The 13183-nt window shown below is 37.1% G+C and overlaps 5 protein-coding genes and 2 pseudogenes across 7 annotated transcripts, besides 1 other annotated feature; 3 read left to right on the top strand and 4 right to left on the bottom strand.

Annotated features, from left to right (window-relative positions):
* Positions 1–13102: a mobile genetic element.
* TVAGG3_0606920 lies at positions 1523–1974 on the bottom strand (annotated as a pseudogene). Its single transcript has one exon. A coding segment is annotated over exon 1 (452 nt).
* On the bottom strand, positions 2897–3756 carry TVAGG3_0606910 (KilA, N-terminal/APSES-type HTH, DNA-binding family; the record flags this gene model as incomplete). The annotated part of the gene is made up of 1 exon (XM_001298164.2): positions 2897–3756. A coding segment is annotated over one exon (860 nt), but the record flags the coding sequence as incomplete, so codon positions are not given.
* TVAGG3_0606900 (uncharacterized protein) lies at positions 4330–4530 on the top strand (the record flags this gene model as incomplete). The annotated part of the gene is made up of 1 exon (XM_051239908.1): positions 4330–4530. One exon carries the CDS (start codon positions 4330–4332, stop codon positions 4528–4530), a length of 201 nt encoding a protein of 66 aa, XP_051097732.1.
* TVAGG3_0606890 lies at positions 4616–5138 on the bottom strand (annotated as a pseudogene). The gene has a single exon. A coding segment is annotated over exon 1 (523 nt).
* On the top strand, positions 5340–5726 carry TVAGG3_0606880 (uncharacterized protein; the record flags this gene model as incomplete). The annotated part of the gene is made up of 1 exon (XM_051239907.1): positions 5340–5726. The coding sequence occupies one exon, from the start codon at positions 5340–5342 to the stop codon at positions 5724–5726; it is 387 nt and encodes a 128-aa protein (XP_051097731.1).
* Positions 5776–6360, top strand: TVAGG3_0606870 (uncharacterized protein; the record flags this gene model as incomplete). Its single annotated transcript, XM_051239906.1, has 1 exon — positions 5776–6360. The coding sequence occupies one exon, from the start codon at positions 5776–5778 to the stop codon at positions 6358–6360; it is 585 nt and encodes a 194-aa protein (XP_051097730.1).
* On the bottom strand, positions 9885–10109 carry TVAGG3_0606860 (phage tail repeat-like family; the record flags this gene model as incomplete). The annotated part of the gene is made up of 1 exon (XM_051239905.1): positions 9885–10109. One exon carries the CDS (start codon positions 10107–10109, stop codon positions 9885–9887), a length of 225 nt encoding a protein of 74 aa, XP_051097729.1.
* Positions 13103–13183: the final 81 nt, after the last annotated feature.

Here is a 13183-nt window from a genome sequence, read left to right as displayed (position 1 = left end):
GCGACAATAGTTTCAGAACAAGAATGTAGACAGAAACTTAAGAAAATAAAAGTTGTACAAGTTGGAATGAAGATGTTAGATGCTTGGGATATCTTATTGTCAAAGTTAGAAATTTTTCAGTTCGAGGTATAAGTTCTATACACCTTCTCCAAACTTCTATTCTATCTTCACTGGATATAAATACGAACAAGTAGAATGGAAAGAAATATTATAGAAGCTTGGTTAGACCATGTCAAAGAAATTATATGCAATGGAAACGAAAAGGTTTATGAGTATATCTTATGTTGGTTTGCAAACATCTTACAACATCCAAGTGCTAAAAATGAAACTGCTCTCATTATAATTGGAAAAGGAACTGGTAAGAACACATTCTTTACAGATATCTTATGCAAACTGTTAGAGGCTATTCGAACCCGAATATGACAAACTTAGAAAACATCTGTGGCAAGTTTAACTCCTCAATAGAGAATATGAAACTTATAGTTGCAATGAACTTCAAAGTATAGTACAACAAAAGTTTTTGAACTCAGATGCTTTGAAGAGTCTTATAACAGACAAAGTTGGAGTTGTTGAAAGAAAATATAAAGACCAAAGAGTTTGTGAAAATGTTGCAAACTTCATTATGGTTTTCAAACAATGCTGTTCCGATGAAGTTAGAAAGTTCTGACAGAAGATATGTAGTTGTCAGAACGTCAGATTCTCATATGCAAGATACAGAATATTTTGACGCTTTGTCAGAATGTTTGACATCTGACTTTTACAACCACTTGTTCTCATATTTTATGACATTAGATATTTCTAAGTTCAATCCAAGACAAATTCCACATACCGAAGAGAGACAAACATTGTTAGAAGCAAACAAGAGTGTATATGAACTGTTCATAGATGAAACTGACTTTGTGTCATTAGATGAAAGGTCATTGTACGATTCGTATAAACAATATTGTCAAGAATATGGTTATATGACAGCGTCTAAACGAACATTCTTGGCAATGTCAAAAGTCTTTTAGACGTACAGAATGGTGTATATACAAAGAAAAATTTTTATGAGTAAATTTTTAAAAAAAATATTTTTTTATCCGATAGAAAAAGATGGCAAAATTCATCTCAGTAAACAAGTACTGTCAGGACTTAAAGAAGAACTAGACCCATTCACATATTTGAATGTTTATCTTCTACTTTTGAAAAGTCTTCATTCAGCAAAGTTTGGAACATCGAACCAGTTAAGTTTGCTATTGTGACTAAAAATGGTGCGAAAATTTGAAGACTTAGACATAGAAGGTTGTTAGAGTCAAAGAAAAGTTTTGACAGAAGGTTCTCAAACCTTAAAGAAGGCAAAGCATACATTTTATACCTTATGAACCAAAGAAAGCAGACGACTATGAATATTATGAGTCTAAGATAGTTGAAGTTCAAGGTAAATTGGGTAAAAAGATTTTAGAGTCTAAGCCAGTGTTTACTCCTAAAGAGGAAGAGAACATTGACATTGACCCAGAAATGTTCTAAAAATAAAATTTTATTTTTACATGTCAAATTTCTTTTTCTCTGGAACTGGTTCAGGTTCTTTCTTCTCTTCTTTTACTTTCTTTCTTTCTTTTCTCTCTTCTTCTTTTCTGGTGGAGTTATGTCAAATTTCTCGAACCATATTTATGTAAAAGTTCTTTGTCCTTTAATAGCTCATCTATTCTGTTTTCTATTTCATCTTCAAGAGCACGATGTGTCTTCTTTGGCATTCTAAGAACTTTTGTTGGACTTCATCTTTCCAATCGGCGTCATCTCTGTCAACAAGTCTGTCATTGACAAATTTTAAGACTGCTCTTTAATGTAATGTTTATGGTTCTTGTCATATTCCCAGAAACAGAACTTTTAGAACAAATTCACCTTTCTTGTTTACACTATGTAAGATTTTATGGTCGACAGATGTTTTGCTGTCAAAAAGTTTGTCTCGAATATAGATAGCGAAATGCTAGACATTTTCTAAAAGATAAAAATTTTAATTTTTCTAAAAATATGTTAGAAAAAAGTTTGCTGACATTGACAAGAAATTGAGAATGTTTTAAACAAGAACAAGGAAGTTAGAAAATGCTCAGATAAAGCCTATACATGACAAGTTCTTATTTGCTCAGAATGGTATAACAGGTCTAATCGCACCACCTGGGTCGGGTAAGACTTTCACTTATCTTAAATGGCTGCACAACAACAAGAACTAGATGAGAAGAAACCCATTCTATGAGTTAGTTGTCATTTGTAGTACTTCTGGTCAATTTGACCAAACCGTCAATTCGTTCAAAGATATTATAAAGAAGTCTAAGTTAGTATGTATAAAGGATACTGAGTTGTTAGATTGGATAAAGAAGTACAAAGAAGAGTTTTGAAGTATAATGCTATAAATGAGTATATAAATTCTAAGTTTAAAGACCCAAATGAGGAAATGCAGAGAATATTAGAGAAGAAACACTTCAGAAACAAACAGAAAGAGATAGATACATTTCGAAGAAATTGCAATCTTACGATTGGAAGACTTACCCTCATAGATGTCTTCTTATCTTAGATGATATTCGCCTCTCATCCTTTGTTAAAGAAGAGAACAAGATATGTGTCGAATTCTTAAGAAGCTCAGACACTTTAAACATCTCAGTTGTCATTTTTGTACAGACAGCAAAGAGTTTAAGTAAGGATGTTAAAAGAATACTTACTGACATAATACTTTTCCCCGGATTGTCCGAAGACGATTTCATGGAACTTATGAAAGAGTCCATGGCAGGTAAGTTTGACAGACATGAACTATGGGAGAAGTACAAAGTCATACAAGACCCTCATACTTCTTTCAGAATTCATATCTACGCGAACAAAGTTCAAATTGTAAAAAGTCAAGCTTGAAAAATAAAGAGTTCATTTACTCTGCTTGTTTGAAGTTGTCAAATACTCTGTTATTTTTTCCTTTAACAATGGCAAATCTTCTTTGAAGGTAAGTATTGTACAACCTTTCATATCATAGTGTGTTTGAGGTAACGTATCTTGAACTATTTGTTTCACATCTTCATTTGGGGTCATTGAAATCGGTAAGTTTTCGCGATAGAACCAATTTCTGTCAGATTTGTAAATCTTAGCAAGGTCGTAAAAGCTTTTGTTGTTTCTTCTGACTAAATGCAACATAACCATATCTCTGTCTTCTTCATTTTCCATCTCTTCAGTATAAATCATATACTTATAGTTCTTTTCCTTTCCTTTTGGTACCGAACGTGGTATTCTTTTCTGAATGCTTTTGTCTTTGGATTCAATGACTTCATCTTTTGCATGAAGTTTCTTTTCCATATCTTCACGTTCTTGTCTGTGAATTTCGTCAAGAAGTCTGTAAACATACCAAGCATAACGAGGCGAAGCCCACATTGCAACAGCATTTACAAGAAGTCTATGTACATAATATCCTCTCAAACCGTTTGGCAATTTTTCACGATTTTCATAGAGTTTTGGCGACTGGGGTTTTTTACCTACTCGAGTTTTTGCGACTACGAGAAAATCCGTAGTCGAATTTTCAGCTTCATTTAATAGTTCAATAGTGCTTTGGTTCCTAAACCAGTCTTGTGGTTTCTTAGTATCTGGAGCAAAACATGCTGTCAAAATACTTTGCATTTGGTACATATCGTCTTTGACCGAACGAATGAGACGGAGTTGTTTGTTAAACTGTATGTACTCATATTCTTCATTTATAGCTTCATGGACTATAACTGTTGTTGTGTTCTCTGTTGTTGACATATCTGTCTTTACATACAAAATAAAAAAATAAATAAAAATAAAACTAACTTTATTTTTTCTATCTTAAGGAAATTCATGATTTTTGTGCTGAATTCAATAAAAATAATGTTTAGTCTTAGTAAGATGGTAGCTTCTTAAAGCAAATACCATTGCTGAGTTTTATGTACGTGAAGAGAAGTACAATGAATTCAATTACGAGTACAATTGCAATGACAACTAAGGCAACTATTTTTGTCTTTTGCCAGCAAGGGTACTTCTTCTCTTCCAATGGTTCGGCAGAACTATACTCACTCATGAGAAATGTCAAAACGGTTTAATAGAAAAAGTGTCATTTTTTCATGTCCGAAGACTCGAAGGTGCAACACTTCCAAAATACCGACGAACTCAGAAGAGCAGCATGGCAGTATCTTCTTGACAACTTTTTTGAGTTCTCCAGGTACACCTTGGAAAATGCTGAAGAACTCCGACACAGAGAATTTGGAGAAATTGCACTCCAATACTACCTTGACAAACAAAGGGTAAACAAAGGGTAAAATAAGACTAAAAACTTAACGTTTAAAAAGTGACATTTTTATGAGCTCCGAGTCACCGAGAAAACTTGGTCAGATGTTAGCAGCTTACTTCCCTGAGGAGGATGGAAGCGTTACATACATCAGGTTCAAAAACAACGAACCTGGAATTGCGTACAAAATTCGCAATTACATGACCATGGAAGAGTACGAAAGGTTCCTACAAGAGAAACCAGCTCTAAACAACTCAGAAAAGAAAGAGTAAAAAGTTTAATTCGTAATTGTTTATTTTTTTACTTGTATGGGCAAGCTGCAAGTATGAAGTCGACTATCTCAGTCTTTGTTTTGACGAGCTGGACGGCTCTTGCGAGTACGTCTGTTTTGCGGTCTCCAGCTGGTGTCTGACCTTCGTAATTGCGCATGTTCTTGAGAGCTCCAACTGTAAATGATTGTAGGATGAAGAGTCTCTCAGACTGCTTGAGGTAGTCTTCACGGTCACGAACCGAATCTGTGGTACGAGTCGAATCGGTCGATTTGAGGGAAGAGACTGAAAGCCTGTCGTTTCCATAGGGGCTGTGCATACTCTTTGCGTAAACGGTTCAGACCTTCTTCGAAGTCTTGGTCTCTCTTCGATTGAGATTGGAATTGGAATTGCTGGGGTGGAGCTTGCTGGAACATCCAAGGGTTGGGGAAGTAAGGCATAGGCTGAGGAGGGTAGTTCGGGAAGCCTTGTGGTGGGTAGTAACCTTGAGGTGGAAATTGGTAGTAAATCGGAGGTACTTGCTGGAACTGAGGTTGCTGAGGAGACTGTTGTGGTTCTGCAGCTTTCGGTTCTTCTGGTTTGGAATGGACTGGGTGGTGGACGTCGGACATTCGTTTGTGTCCTGTCGGAAGGAAAATATTTTCCTGTCGGAAGGAAAAATTTTCTGTCGGAAGGAAAATATTTTCCTGAAGTTCGACCAAAAAGTTCTCAATTTTCGAAAATTTGAATGGTTTACGGACGGACAACTGGAAGAGTTCTTCCTGTCGTCGGGAAAAATTTTTCCCTTTGTCCGGAAAATATTTTCCTGTCGGATGGAAGGACTCGGAATGCCAGAAGGATTTGACGAGGCAATTTACCTAATTGAAATTAACGACTGCGTAAAAGACTACTTGCGCAAGGTAATGAAGCCCAAGGTCAAGTTCACCAGTATTTCTGGAAGGTCTACACTTCAGCTCGAGACTTCGACTGGAATTCCAATTCCAGTACCAGACGGGACAGCCTACGATGGCATAAAGGATGCCAAAAGAGAAGCTCTTGTTAAGTTCCTAAACAAACGTCCTTGGATAAAAATACCAAACAAGGAGAACCCCCTACCCCATATGAAATTGGCAATTCAGTCTCTCCTTCACTTCTCTGGTCAGCCGTTCTACATAACCTCAGAAGGCGACATCCAACCCGTCATATATACTACTCGGTAAACATCTATATGGCACGCTTTGAGTAAAAACATTTTTTTTCATTTTTTGAATGAAGCAAGTTAAATTCGTCCCACACCAATCTCAATGGACCGATGAAGAGTTTCAAGCCATAGTTGAAGACGTTGAGAACGACATAGACGGCGAACTTGAAGGAGCTCAAATCACAATTGCAACCAAAATTGCAGGAGTCAAGGAACAGATAGCTCCACTTAAAGCTACCAAAGCTACTCTTGACCTCATGGATAGTTACCGTTTAGATGTCAAGAGTGGAATAAGACAATTAAAATTAAAACTTCTAAACTACGAAGCTATACTCCAAAAGTTAGCAGAAATGAGAAGACTTTACCAGAGCTACTTACATGTAAGGGACTTACCTTCAAGCAGTCTGACCAAAGATGAATTTGTTGACATTGTCCCAATTTTGTCCGAAAGTCAGCTCAGATGTTTCGAACTGCTCCCAACATATCCGGAATATGAACGTTTGCCTGAACTCTTTCGGTTCCTCAAAAAACGTTTTTTGGTTCTCATGTTCGAAACTTTTATCGGAAGAGACAACAAACGTTCAGAAGAAGAACAAGATATTATTTTAAACTTGTTGTATGACATAACTGTCATAACAAGCTTTTTGAAGTAAAACCGTCATTCTCAAACCACTTCATTTTTCGATGTCCGAACAAGCACCGAAGCCAAACTCAATGGAAGATGTCCTTTCAGGTTGCCAGACAAGCGCCCAGTTCAACTTCAAATTATGAATTTGAAAGCTCATCTGACAAACACCATTAAGACCTCCAAAGTAGTCTTATGACAGAGATGACCAATCTCAAAGCCGATGTCCTCATGAACCAAGCTTCCAATGAGAAATGCCTGAACGATTTCACGGAAACCTTGCGCAATTACGAGAGAGAAACCGAGACCTTGCCAGACTCATCTACCGTTTCTTCGAAGAGATAGACGCCATCTGGAAGGTACTCGGAAAGGACAGAAACATGCAACACCGTACTTCGTAGTACCAAATTGAAGAAGAATTGTCGAGGAAGAAGAGGAAGAAAAGAAACACGAAGAAGAAGAGGAAGAAGATGAAGAAGAGAAACACGAAGAAGAGGAAGTTTGGGCAACCCTTGTTGCCGATGACGCTTACGAAATTTCCCAACCCTACCATACCAAATCCGAACAAGGAGACAGCAAGGTTCTTACCCCAGTCCTCAACAACTTGGGACACTTGAACCTTAACCTTCGGAATTACGGTTCAATTTCCATGGGAAGCTTGTCGGTATGCAATGGGTTCCAAATCCATACAAGAAGACGAGGTCAGACACATTGACGGTGACAAGCTCAACAACCGTAAGGAGAACCTCGAGTGGTTCTAAGAGTAAAAAAAATTTTATTTTAGGGGGAAACCCCAAGTAAATTTAGTGTTTATTTGGATAAGTATGTTAAATTAAGGGTAATTTGCAAAATTAGTTCCCGACCTTTGAATTGGGCTCTTTCGTTATCCCAGTTGCGTAGGAGGTCGTCCCAGAGGAGTTGGTTAGAATGCCAATCCAAGGACGATTTGTCCTCCCAGGCATTGAGGATGTACTGCTCGTAGAGTTTCATGACCTCTGCCTTGCACCAGACACCCTCTCCCTTGGAACGTAAGGCTTCTTCGAAGTGCTCGAATGCGATTGGCTGCTTCGTGACCATCCGAAATGACACTTTTTGTCCGTTTGGTCAATGTCGTGTCTCGTGCCATAGTCGATGAAAATACAGACAAACAGGTTATATATGAGTTTGAGACCAAGAATGGTGTAACTCGACCTGTCCGATTCAAAGACTCCGAGGGCGACCATGAAATTAAACGGAAATTAGCTAGGAAGGAATATAAAATGGACTGGTTGCCACCACCTCCACCTCCACCACCTTTACCTGTTCCTCAAGTAAATAAGCCTTTCCCGTTCCCAAGAATTCCCACATTTTAATTCAAATTCGAATAAAATTTTTTATTTCATGCAATGTTTTATTTCTGTGCCGTCTTCAAGTATGCCCCAATACTTACGCTTGGAGAGGACATGAACTTCGGTGAAAATTTGTCCAATTTGAATTGACCCATCTTTTCACCGACCATGCCCATTTCAATGAGTTTGTTGTACCCTTCTTCGTTCGTCATGAGTGCGTCAATGTTCTCATAGTAAACCACAACTTTCGATTTGACTTCGGAGAAGAACTCATTGTAGTTGTCAAGGACTGCCTTTGCGAACTGAGGGTAAGACCAATGTTCGACAATAGGTTTTAATGTGGTTACTAAGCCACTTTGACCTTGAGTGAATTCGTACTTCAAAACAAAAGGAGAAAACCTTTCAACAAAGTTGTCGACCTTCTCATAATGTTTACTCTTCATCTCTTGAGGTTTCTTAAGAATATCCCCATGTCGAATTCATAAGCAATTTGAGTGTCATTGCAAGTTTGGGGTTTGAAGCTTTCCTAATATCATACAGTTGTTGTATGACTTTTCCAACTGTATAGTTCCTTCCCGGAAACTCACCATCTTCGTTTGGAATTCCAGTCGGAATATATTGGACAAACCTCATGTATGCAGCGTTAAGGTCGACATAGTATATCTTTTCATCTGAGTCGAACTTGTCGCAACCAATTGGTCCAGTTTGTGGAAATTCAAGTGAGTCTCTTATCTTCTGAGAAACTTCTCCTGTTATCTTATAAACATCGTCGAAGCAACCTGTTTCATATAAAACCTTCTGACCTAACTCAGATGCTCTCCAATACAATTTGACGTCAATTGGATGTCTCAATGGAAGTTTGTTTATAGCATCTTGAAGTTCTTGCAACCTCATTGGAAGTTCTTCTGGTTCAGGTTGGTATCCGAACAATCCAACTCCTTTTGGAATTGTGTACTTCTTTTGTACTAGAACTTTGTCTGGAACAACTTTTGGTCTTGCTAACAGTGAAAAGTTTGTTTCGTCTTTTGGTACAAAAGTTTCTGTCAGCTTGTCATCTGGAATTGGTTCCAACAAACCTTTCTCGAAAAGAATGTTTACAGCTCTGACAATGTTGCACTTGCCTTTTCCGAACAATGGGTTTGTAAGACTTTCGTTCAACATGAAGTGGTTGTGGACAATTGCAATCTTCAACCATGGTAAATTGAACTCAACAACATAGTCGTCATGTGAAGAACCTTTAGCTGTAGGTATGTTGACTCGGATATTGACATTTGCCAACGGTGCAATTTTTGCCAATTGACCTCTGAGAATGTACCTTGTCTTCACACATGACTCAAGATACTTCATCTTCTCATCTGTAACAAGACCAGAGTTCCTGAGACATGTAAGAATACAAGGTTCATTGACAATTGTTTCAATTGAATTGTAAATTCCATACCTTGTCAAGTCAATGTCAGACTTATTTATGAAGGGGAAGTATCCAGCATGTTGTCTGACTGCTTGAGGGTTAGGTTGGTACCATTCGAACTTGACACTTGCAATTCCTTCAATTGCATTCAAAATGTCTGAGTCGGAGTCAACCATTTGTTCTCTCTTTGTAGTCTTGAAAGCGTCAAGAAGTTTTGCAGCTGTTTGTTCATTGCCATTTGCATAGTAAATGTGACCATCCAAATCTGTTATGGTCAATCTGAGATTGTGTCCTTTCTTATTTCCGTCTTGAATTGCAGCAAGTACTCCCATGAAGCCTTCTTTGTTCTTTCCTTCGTCAAAGTTTACTGTAAAGGTTCGACCAGATGTAATTTGACTTCTAACTTCACGATACTTTTCATATGCATATCTTGTTCTTTCCATGGGAGCATGACCATCTCTGCACTACCTTTTTTCCTTCTCAAAGGATGCAATTGTTCGTCATGTTTCAGTAGAATCTGGCAAAGCCGTCGTGTCCTTCAACTTGAGGTTCACTAACATCGAAAGGCATGTTCATAAGACGTTCTTCTTCTAACCTCTCTAGTCTGTTTGGATAATTTGCACGTGCTGTTTCCAAATCCATTTCGTAGGTCAGACCAGCCAGTTTGTCATAGACTTTTATGGGTCTTCCCTTCCTATATTTAAACTTCTTCGAAACTCTCCAACCATATCTTTGTAACTCTGCTTTTATTCTAGCAGACTTTCTATCCATTCTATATGGGGGCATTTTTATAAAAATAAAAAAATATTTTTTTCTTTACTTTACATAACCGCCTGCTGCCATAAGTCTTTGACGCCAACCCATACCAGCTAATGAAGGTTGACTTGGTTTAGTTTGGAAACTAAACTTTGGTTTTGGTTTATCTTCAGTTTTTGGTTTCTCTTCTTCTATCGGTTTTTCGTCACTTTTCGGTTCCTTTGACTTTACCTCACCTGCAGGAACAGTTGTGTCGTCAACATCTTCATAAATATCATATGCCATTTGTTTTTGTTTTCCTTTCAACTTTTTGTGTTTGTTGTAAAGTTTAGAATATTTCGACTCTAAGTCAATGAGATGTTCTATAATGAACTGTTGGTCAGTGAAGTAAACTTTTCCATCTGTTGTCTCGAAAGCTCCTTCAGACTTCAATATTTTATTTGTGAGAGTCTGTTTCTTTTTTTGAGATACTAGCCGTTCCATTTCTATGAAAAGTGACTTTATAGTTAGGGTTTGTATTTCCAGACCTGGCACTTTCTATTATTGAATTTTTCTCTTCATCTGTAAGTTCTTTGACAGGTTTTGACAATGGTTCTGAACTTTTGTTTGTGGTGTCAAATCTACTGTTTCAACTTCTTCGGTCATTTCATCTCAGTAAAAATTTTAGTTTGGTTTGTTTTCAACTGGTTGTTTAGGTTTTTTAAGTCCGGTCTAAACTTCCTGAGGTATAGGAAAGAACTTGACAAACACGTTGTGTAACTGCTGGAAGTCGACAAATCCATCTTGAACCCATTTGTCTCAATGCTGTATTGTTCATTTCATCTCAGTAAAAAACTTTACATTCCCCACGTTTGAGGCGGTTGAGGTTGGTTATTGTTTACCCATTGTTGTGCATGGTTATATCCTCTGTTAAAGAATCTTTCACCTTGGTCCATATAGTGTCCTGCTTGGTTATAGTAGTCATTTGCTTTGTTATAATAGTTTCCTGCTTGTCTTCCTACATTGTCCATCATCCTTGAACTTTTCCTCTTGTTTCAGGATTTGGAATAAATTTGTTGCATCTCGTGCTACATCCCAACCTTTCTGTACAGTTTGTATAATAGGTTGTGCTTTCTCTTTAAGTATACCTAATGTACTCAAAATCTTCCTTCCAACTCCAAATACACCTCTGGCTATTGTTCCCACTGCGGGCAAAAATCTGGATGCAACTCCTGCTAATGCGCCAAATAACCCATTTCTTATAGGGTAAAAAATGACGAATCCAAACAAGGACCCCTATGTTTCTAAAGCGACAAAGAAAGCACTCATGATAAAAATCTTTAGTTCAACACCAAATGCTTGGTTTATGGATATCTTGGAAAACATTCCGAGAGTTAGAACAGATGGACCACCATACTGGCTAATATTTGTCGGTCAAAACACAGATACTGTGAAGCCATACCATTATGGTCCAAAAATATTTTAGATGTGAAAACTGCTTTGACAATATTCGTTGACAAATACCATCCAACAAAACTGACATCTGACTGTGAAAGTTCTTTCAAATCAGATGATGTAAAAAACTATCTGCGTTCAAAAAATGTAAACCAATATTTCATTGTCGACCAAAACCATTCTGCTCTTGGTGTCATTGACGGTTGTATAAAAATGTTAAGAGACTTAAACCAACCACAAGGTGGTGAAGCAAATGAAATGTCATATGACGACAAATATAGACACTTCTCCATGGCAAAGATGAGACAAGTTTTAAATATTTACAATAGCCGTAAACAAAAAGGTTTGGGAAACCACTCCCCGAAGAAATGAAAAACAACCCTGACTTAGAGAAAGACTATATATTTAATAATTTAGTCAAAAGAGACAAACAAGAAAGAATGCCGGGCTTCAAACTTAAGAAAGGCGACAAAGTAAAAATAGAAATACCTAAACGCGACCCATATGAAAATACTATTGACTATGACAACAATGGAACCCGACAGGTACTCACATTCGTGTTCGTAAAAATAGAAGAAAGTATACAAGAGAATATTATGAAGTTTTAGGCAAACATGGCAAAATGTACACACTGCAAGCAGAAGATAAAAACTACTATTGTCAGACCTCGTTTCAAACTTGTCAAAGTTCAAGGTGGTACTTTCAAAGACAGTTCCTAACAAATATAAGACAACTTCCTGACGAATATGCTAAAGAAGTTGAAAATGACGACTAAGCAATTCTATACCATGCGTAAACTGTCATGTAAGGTGGCATGTATTCTTTACTTTGTCCCGTTGTTTGCGTATATCCCGAAACGCGATGTGTATGGTTTCCTCCTCCCTCAGTGTTACTCCAGAAACAATCTATAGCAAACTTAACGTTGTCTTTAACATCATATCCTTTACCTTTTGTCATTGCTGACCAATCCCAATATCTATGCTTATGCCAACCTGCTTGAGCTGTACTTAAATCTATGTAGTGACTGTGTGCAGGTAAATTTTCACCTGAAATCGTTTTACTTCCACCTGTTTCCTTTGAAGAGTTTGCACAATACAAAAACCTGTCGACTATTTGAGTCCAAGTTCCAAAACCCAGAACTGTTTCTGGTCTGGTAGAGTTCATTGACGTATAAATAGAGCCTATAGGATATAATGTTTGAAGTATTTCTGTCTTTAATGTTTGAAGCTCTGTTTTGTCTGCTTTCTTGTCATATAAATCTTGAGCAGTGAATTTAATATTATGTTCATCCTTCATGCATAAACATCTTTACATCTAATGTTTCTCATCGTCGTTATGTCGTCATCCGATGTTAAACCTTGTGGAAAGTTAGGAGGTTTACAATATAATACATCCCCACCAGTTTCTTCAACCGTTCCTTCAATACTTTCTATAGCAACAGTTGTAAAACTTGTATGTGTATGGTTCTTATTTGCTTTCTTTTCAAGGCTAACGTTTAAGTCTGTTATTTCAGATATAGAATGTGTATGTCCAACGGCACTTTTACTGTTTAAGGTTTCTTGTAAGTCTGTTATTTCAGATATAGAATGTATATGAGTCTTTTTAGAATATTCGTTTTCAGCTCTTGTCACTTCACTTGACATTTTATTGTCAACATATGTTTTGTCTGCTAGTTCAGGATGAGTATGTTCTTTTGTTGCATAAGCATTGTTAGCTCTTTCTTCTTCTTTTGCTATTGCATCGTCTACATATTCTTTGTCAGCTTTGTTGTCAACATCTGTTTTCAAAAGAAGTTCATTTATAGGTTTCTCGTTTAAAGTTCCTTTTGTTGGATTTATACAGACAGTATTGTTCTTCTTGTCTTGAAATAGAAACTCATCTGTCATTGGGTTAATGTCAGTTTTAAGTTTCCTTCTTTCAATGAC

This window comes from Trichomonas vaginalis, chromosome II (genome assembly GCF_026262505.1).
Source record: "Trichomonas vaginalis G3 chromosome II, whole genome shotgun sequence".
In the NCBI taxonomy this organism is placed as follows: domain Eukaryota; phylum Parabasalia; order Trichomonadida; family Trichomonadidae; genus Trichomonas; species Trichomonas vaginalis.
Note: the sequence above shows the minus strand (reverse complement) of the source record. Positions and strands in the feature narration are given on the sequence as shown.